Source organism: Antedon mediterranea, chromosome 5, assembly GCF_964355755.1.
Source record: "Antedon mediterranea chromosome 5, ecAntMedi1.1, whole genome shotgun sequence".
Lineage (NCBI taxonomy): Eukaryota > Metazoa > Echinodermata > Crinoidea > Comatulida > Antedonidae > Antedon > Antedon mediterranea.
Genome location: NC_092674.1, coordinates 6,126,097 through 6,133,845, shown reverse-complemented (window position 1 = coordinate 6,133,845; position 7,749 = coordinate 6,126,097). Strand labels below are relative to the sequence as shown.

Here is a 7,749-nt window from a genome sequence, read left to right as displayed (position 1 = left end):
TTTGTTTGGTATATTTTAAAGTTTATATTTTTTATAATCACAATAGGGTTACTGTATACCATTTCCATTTGATTGAATCGGTTTAAAATAGACTCAGTGGATCATTCCAACAAAACTAACAAAGCACTTTTATCTTTAAATATTAAATTAATTTATTCAAAACACAAACATATAAAACAGTAACGATATTAACAATGATATATAAAGTGAAATATTTTTCTTGTAGTAGTCACAAATTTAGAACACTGGAACATGCATTTATAAATGGAAGACAGCAACTATCAAATCTGTTGTAATAATAAATTATAATTCACAAAGCCGACCTATGACCTATGTAAATTTGCATTGTGTCATTTGTCTCAAGTTAAGCTGCATTCACATCGCGCCTGAATTCGGTCCGGTGCCCTGAAAAAAATATTGTGGAAAATGTGTCCAGTGGTAAAGCAGTTCACACCAAATTTGTACAATTTAAATCCGTACCTGATTCGGTCTCCAATGTACAGTGGATACAGAAGCAATTTGTTTTCTGAAATCGCATGATTTTTTCTGTCATCCAATCAGCAGTGAGCATGAATGACCTCGCTTGACAACAGATAACCAAATGTGATGTGAACGCACGCTCAACGGCCTCGATATTTTTATGAGGGCGGCGAACAGAATCCGGGTGCGATATGAAAGTAGCTTTACCAATTTTGTTCATGATGACCATCCCGCATTAGTCAATCGCTAAAAGCCCCCCCCCCCCTCCCAAAAAAAAAAATTAAAACCAAGAAAAGTAAAACTAAATAAAACAGAAAAGGTTTGTGGGCCCAAATATGGTAGTGATATGTGCACATATGGTATTGATATGACATCATCATGTCCATATATGAGCATAGAATTACCATATTTGTGTTGCAAATCCACGTTCATTATATTGAATGAGAATCAATAATGGTTCGGATAACATGGCCAAACCAAAATCATTTGTACAATCAATTATTATTATTAGGTCATCAAAAATAAAAAAACTCCATATATAAAAATAAACTGTGGCTGTATTCTGTGATTAAATATTAAAACTGATTTCATTTTGTTTAACAGTATGTTAATCCAGTTTCTTTAGCTTAAAACAGATGACAGTAATAGTATTAAAATGCCTTTCCACTGTGGGTTACTCTTGTTTAACATCTTATTAACATATTACACAAGTCAGCTTAGCTTTGCCCTGAACTGAAAAGAAATATGTTTATAGACTGTAATTTAAAGCTCTGTCTACACTATAGTTTCTCAAAAAGTGTGATGTGCCCAAATATGGTAATTATATGCCCATTACAGTATATGTTATTGATATGAGATTATCAGGTCCATATATGGACACATCACATTTTTTGGTCAAAGTCTGATATACACAGCGCTTTAAATCTAATTAAAGATATCTATCTAAAAAATATTTAAAATTGAATAGAAATTACATTACCTCTTTAAAAACTTTCAAACCATGTTCTAACTTCATCTGTTTTAAATTTATGTTTGTGATATACACACAGAACTTCAGCTTCTGTGAGTCCATATCTTTCCATATAAAACTGTCAGAAATAGTAGAAAATAATTAACAACTATTTTAGATACAAATGATATCACCTAATTTAGCACAATAACATTAGTATCAATTTCTCAATATTGTAACATACCAATCGAGCTACAACACATGTGATTCATTATATTACTAAACTAACCTCAGCATCCGTCATTATTTTCTTTAATGTGTCCTCATTGAGATCCTCTTCTTCTGTTCCTCTCCCTGTGTCGCTCCCCTCTTCATCACTCTCCTCGTCATCAAGTTGACCTTCCCCGACCTCTGAACTATCTGTATGAACCTCCGTTCCACTATCTGCATCACTTATCTCTTGTCCATCTACCAACTCCCCTTCTGAATCTAAATCATTCTCTCCTTCGTCGCTCTCTCGCCACCCTACTTTTGCCTTCCTCTGCGGAGTCTGTCCATTTACAGAGTTAGCATTGTTATTATTTATTAGAACTAAATTATTGTCTACATCTTCATTTGTTTCTATGTCTTTCTTACATCTGGAGCTATGCGATTCTTAAAAACAATAACAAATAAAAACTTTTTAATTAAAAATGCAAATATATATATATTTTTTTATTCAATATTTTACAGAGGCGCTTATCACAAGGTGAAATCACCTTAGCTTCAAGGCGCCTCAGATAACAAATATTCTTAAACAACAAAGAAACTAACAGATACATCAATCAAATCTTCCAGAATTAACAAGAAATTGTATACATAATAAAACAATAAATCATGAGTAGAAGAAGATCAGATCCAAAAATAAAAATTCCGCTTAAAAATTTAAAATTATACGTCAAAGAAAAATCCTTAGCAAAGATATCCTCAATAATTGAGTTAGCATAGAATATCTCTTTGTGTATTATAATTAGGGTAGTAACATAAGAAATGATGCGGATTTGCAATATTAAAGCCACAAGTACAATTTGGATTGAAAAAAGAACAATATTTTGTCGACAATGTTCATTATAGAATATATAAACTCACGATTTGGACTTTTGACCTTATTTTGGCTTCTTGTTCTCTGAGATATGCATTTCGCACTTTCTCCCACAGTATTTATTTCAAAACTTAATTTTTTCCTTTTTGCTGAAGATGGTGTTCTAATTTCGTCAACATCCGTAACCATAGGACCATTATCAGCATTGTTATCGCTAGGTTGGATATTTGATACTGTGAAAAAACAAAATTAGTCACATCATAACTCTGAGCTTACTAATCACAGCCCTAACCCAACGAGACAGTGTGTATAAAATATTTTTAAAAAAGCTATCATGAAAAAGAGTAAAGGTAGCACGTACAAGTTTCCCTAACCTGAAATATGTTCCACAATGATAAGACAGAATGTCCTGGCACAACTCTGTCCAGTAAACTTATATCAATAAGACTGTGTTATGCCTGCCTGAACCTGAATGTGCTGCACCTAAAGCTTTGTCTACACTATAAAACTTTATGTGACAAAAAATGTGATGTGCCCAAATATGGTAATTATATGCCCATATATGGACATGATGATGTCATATCACTACCATATGTGCGCATATCACTACCATATTTGGGCCCATCACACTTTTTTGTCAAACTAGTTTGATAGTGTGAAACAGAGCTTAAGAGAGGCATACACAATTAAGTGACCGACTACACTTTTTTGAGGAATGGAGGATCGCTGAGTGAAAATAAATTTATGCTTGTTTAGGAACATGTGTTTATATTTTAATTTCTTCCAGAAATTTGATCAAACTTTACATAAGTATTAAAAACTCACCATTTTCTATTCGGTTTCTTAATCTTTGGGAAATAGGTTTTTTGCTCTTGTAAAAATTGAATAATTTTCTTTTTGCAGATGATGGTGTATTCAATTCTTCAACAGCGGTAACCATGGATGCATCATCATCATCTTCAGTGTTCTCCTCATTGTGGTCAGGTGGGCTACTATTAGGTTCTAAGAACAATTATAAATAATTGATGTTTGTTTAGATGTTTTAACTTTGATTTTTTTTTAACCATTTTAAATTTGTTTTCCAACTGACTTAAAAAGTATATTAATAATAATAATAATAATAATAATCTTGGAACAAGCTATGTCCCTACATGATTTAAGGGTCTTTCACACCTGTTCTGGTCTGACGAATCAAACGTCAATGTTTCATTTTCACAACACTCCATGTGGTTATGCGGCAAACGATATGCGCATAGCCCCGCGAAAACGAAATGTTGATGTTGGATTGTGAAAGACCCTTTACATAGGTTTTCCTTGATTAGTATAGATATGATTTTCTAGCTGCTTCTTCACAATTCTCAAAGATCCCGAACCAGCGCATGCGCAGTAACCAGTCATATTTTAACTCTGGATCATGGAACCAGAGAAAAAAAATGCATCGAACGTCATTACAATATCGTACTCTGTACTACAGAATACAACCTATTTATGGGAGGGCGAGGAGGGCAGTTTACACCTCACTCACCATATTCATAAAATAGTGATCAAACTTCAACTTACAGGTAAGTCTCGTTTAATCTTTCTATTTTATTTCATATTATGTTCGGTGCAAACTGAGATGTTAAGCCATCTCTGGTGAACATGCTACATAAAATGGTCTAAGTACCTCTAGACCTCTCTGTCTAGAGGTACAGTACTTAGTTTGTTAGACAATTTGCTATAATGTCACTTTGGCGGTTTTCTCATTTAAAAAGTGAAAAAAAAAGGTAAAAAAAAAAGTGTATAGCATGGTATAAACGTAGATCTCAAGTACGCAAAATTCTGTTGTCTTAACTTTTGAGGACAATAAAGTTGCAATTTTCCCATTTCGGATAACGACTAGAAATAATGTACATAGAGAGATACTGCCAGTCTTCGCGCAAGGGTGCGTAACTAATAAAACGGCTATGTTGACTCTAGCAAACAAAGGATGTCCGTCGTAGTCCCCTAACTGTCCTGTTTCGTCCCTATTATCCGTCAATGACAGCCATGTGTCTTCAGAAGAAGACAGCTAAAAGAAAAGTAACAGTAAAGATTTATGAAAACTAACCATGTGATGTTGTGGTGCTTCCCGTTTGTTGAGAAACACTAATCCAGTTTCCTCCGTCACTTTCACTGTCCACAATCACTAGCTGATTCTTTGAGGTAGATGGCATCTTAATTTCATCATCTTCCTCTGTGTCATTCGTCTTATCTTTTTCGTCGCATGAGATATCTTCACAATTCTCAAATGAAGAATCACCATTATTTAAACTCTTCTGTTTTCTGACTATCTCTATAAACTCTGGCAAGCGGTCTTTAAGTTGATGATGGAACCTGCTTTTCATTGACTGCCATGGATGATCTGTAACCTAAAATAAATAATTTCTATGTGCAGGACCGACCAGAAGTGTCAAGAATGCGTCCAATTTTTTGACGCATAAGACGGACGTACCATTAAGACTCCCCCGACGCGATTTCGTCAAATAAACGATGTCATATCTGCACAGCTAGCTACAGTACAAACAATGCACTAGACTATACATTACAACGTAACTTCAAATAATTATTTTAAATCATCATGCTTACCTATTTCAGATGTAAGGTAAGCAATTATTTATCATAATGCGCAATAATTAGTTTACATATGTATGCATTGTAAACATGCTAAGTTTACATTTGTTTTCATTTACCAAAATAAGTAAATTATTATTTTTATTAATTTTTTTATTGCTTTCTTTCCAATAATTTAATTTAAATCAAACATATTACATGGAATTATGAGTTACAAATCCCTGGTACTAGGTCAGGATTGAACCCAGGACCTTATGATTGGAAGGCAAACATGTTAACCACCAAGCTACATCTCCACTATTTGTATTTTAAACACAATCAGTGATGTAATCATGGAATTTGTGGTACTGCAAGAAATTTACCTTTGAATTTTCCATAGTTTTCCAAATACTGTTACCATTCAAAAAAGTTGGTCTCTCAGCCACATACATAAGAATGTCGCTGTCTTCTTCCTCAGTGTATGGATTGCGTCTAAAAATTAAAAACCCCAAAATAATTTATCCTATTGGGATAGTATACAAATAATAAATGTTTATGAGTTGAATGGAGAGAATATTTCTACTTGAGTAATTATTCAATTAAACCACTCAACCACATCCATCTTGAATCGGGAAGCTAGGCCATTAAAAGAGGCAGCACTTTGATTTACCGTGGGGGTAGAACAGCTTTAGACAGCACACACTACAGGTTGTCAGCCGAACACTATAGTCACCAACCTTACATTGCACAAAATTCTCCAACAAAAGCTGAACATGCAATAGTACCATTAAATATCACCATTAATTTGTTTTCCATTTAGTAAAACTAATATATTCAATGCATATTTATCATACATATTCATCATCACATACTTACAATCGTGGAAATTTTTTGATAATAAGATTTTTTGACTGCTCTTTGGTTTTTTCATTTTCCACCCTGCAATAAACAAAAAAATTCATATTGCAAATAAAGTTTGCAAATTTGTCTGGCAATTAAAAATAGATAAAGTATTGCAAATAATAATCAATATAATAAAAAAAAATATTTACTCATAGTCCTCCAAATCCATTAGAGAGTTTTCTTTAACGCAATCATCTATAAAGGTTGATTTATAATAACCATCACTATAGCATGGATCTCCATCTACATGTAACCTACTGTATCAGAGTGCAATAAAATACATTTAGTATTAAATACAGTATAGATAGGTAGAACCTCTATTTAAAGGGGAAAGCATCAAGACAAAATAAAAAGTCCCTTTAATTAGAGGTGTCCCTTAAATAGGGGTTGATCAACTGCTGAGTATAATGGTAGCGGGACGATTCGGCCCTGGGGCAATTTCGGCCCTGAGATGATTCGGCACACTTATATTTATCGGCATTGATATGCATTAATTTATGATTTTATAAGCATAAATAAGGGTTTTTCCCCCAAACTTTATTTTCAAAGAGACTATGGGGTAGTACTACTTGTCATAATAAAGATGCAATAAAGCAAACATTTTGAAAACATTGTCAAAAATGATCATTTTTTAACCCTGCGAACAATGTAAACAAGTTACGCCCTCTGTTGGCCGCTTGGCAAACAAAGCTTTCGAAGTAATAAATTGAATATAAAATTACATTTTTTTAGTAATTTATTTTATATATATTATATCAAAATTGCCAAATACGGATAAACGCCTTTAAAAACTTGATAAATACTACAAAAAATGTATATAAATTTGGTCTAAAGTGAGACTTTTCGGCCCACTTTTGGGCATCAAAAGTTGATGGCCGAATCGTCCCGGATTCAGTGATATATTAATATATCCTAATAATATTTCTTACATGGTCGAGGCTTCAGCCCACGCACTTAAAATTCCACCACCATGCTACAAAAACAAAATTGAAAAATGGAAATGTCAACACAACAACAACAAAAAACTCATGATCATGTCATGATGACATAAAAATAAAAAAGGATAGGGCCTAGAGGTAGGCCTAGAAATGTTATGAATAGGCCTAGCTAGGCCTATCTATACATTCATTTTAGCAACCCAACATTTTATTTTACCAAGAAATTAACTGTGAATATATAGGCTATGCCTAGTAGTAGGGTAATGAATCTAGGCCTTCCTAGGGCGGGAGGAAGGCAGATGTCCGGTTCAGATTCAAATTTTCCCGGCTGAATGTCCAATGTGTCAAGAAGAAGCAAGGCTCGCTCGCTAGACTAGCAAACGAATTAAATATATATTAGATGTATTATCCATACCTCAATTAATTTCCGTATTCTAACTTTTTCCGAACAAGGTCTTATACAAAATCGCATACATTCACCGCTTTCATTAACAAATAAGGCATCTGAATGTGTAAATTCTGTACTTGAATCTTTTTCTTCGTCAGCCATCTCAAAAAACATACTGCAAAAACACGCATGCACTTTGACCTGCAACAGACCAGTCTATTTTTAAACTGGTAAAAAGATTTACAAAGGATTTATATGGTTCAATAATACATCATTCAAATTTGTTAACTTTAATAAAACACATTTTTATCGCACATACAGTATCAGTCTTACTTTTAAAGTGGTTTGGTGTAAGATTTTGACAATTGGATCTAGACATTTTTGTTATTATTTTGTAGCCACCCCTAAAAATAATGTAGATTTTCCATTTACTGTGGAA

General features: G+C 33.4%; 1 protein-coding gene across 3 annotated transcripts; it reads right to left on the bottom strand.

The window, feature by feature from the left end:
• Window positions 1-188: 188 nt before the first annotated feature.
• LOC140050512 (uncharacterized) lies at window positions 189-7,499 on the bottom strand. 3 transcript variants are annotated; one of them, XM_072095740.1, is made up of 11 exons: window positions 7,338-7,499; window positions 6,914-6,957; window positions 6,134-6,241; window positions 5,958-6,020; window positions 5,465-5,573; window positions 4,600-4,900; window positions 3,336-3,512; window positions 2,558-2,743; window positions 1,719-2,083; window positions 1,460-1,568; window positions 189-1,212 (listed from the first exon to the last, which is right to left on the bottom strand). In XM_072095740.1, exons 1-10 carry the CDS (start codon window positions 7,482-7,484, stop codon window positions 1,464-1,466), a joined length of 1,605 nt encoding a protein of 534 aa, XP_071951841.1. In that variant the 5' UTR covers window positions 7,485-7,499; the 3' UTR covers window positions 189-1,212; window positions 1,460-1,463. The 3 variants fall into 3 exon arrangements, with proteins under 3 accessions (XP_071951841.1, XP_071951842.1, XP_071951843.1); XM_072095741.1 differs by having other exon boundaries at window positions 189-405; XM_072095742.1 differs by having other exon boundaries at window positions 6,134-6,238.
• Between the last annotated feature and the right edge of the window lie 250 nt (window positions 7,500-7,749).

Coding starts and splice junctions, on each gene's coding strand:
- LOC140050512 (XM_072095740.1), bottom strand. CDS start 7,484: ATGTTTTTTGAGATGGCTGACGAAGAAAAAGATTCAAGTACAGAATTT. Junction 6,021..6,133: donor ATGGATTTGGAGGACTATGA/GTAAATATTTTT, acceptor TGTTTATTGCAG/GGTGGAAAATGAAAAAACCA. Junction 4,901..5,464: donor AAACTATGGAAAATTCAAAG/GTAAATTTCTTG, acceptor TATTTATTTTAG/GTTACAGATCATCCATGGCA.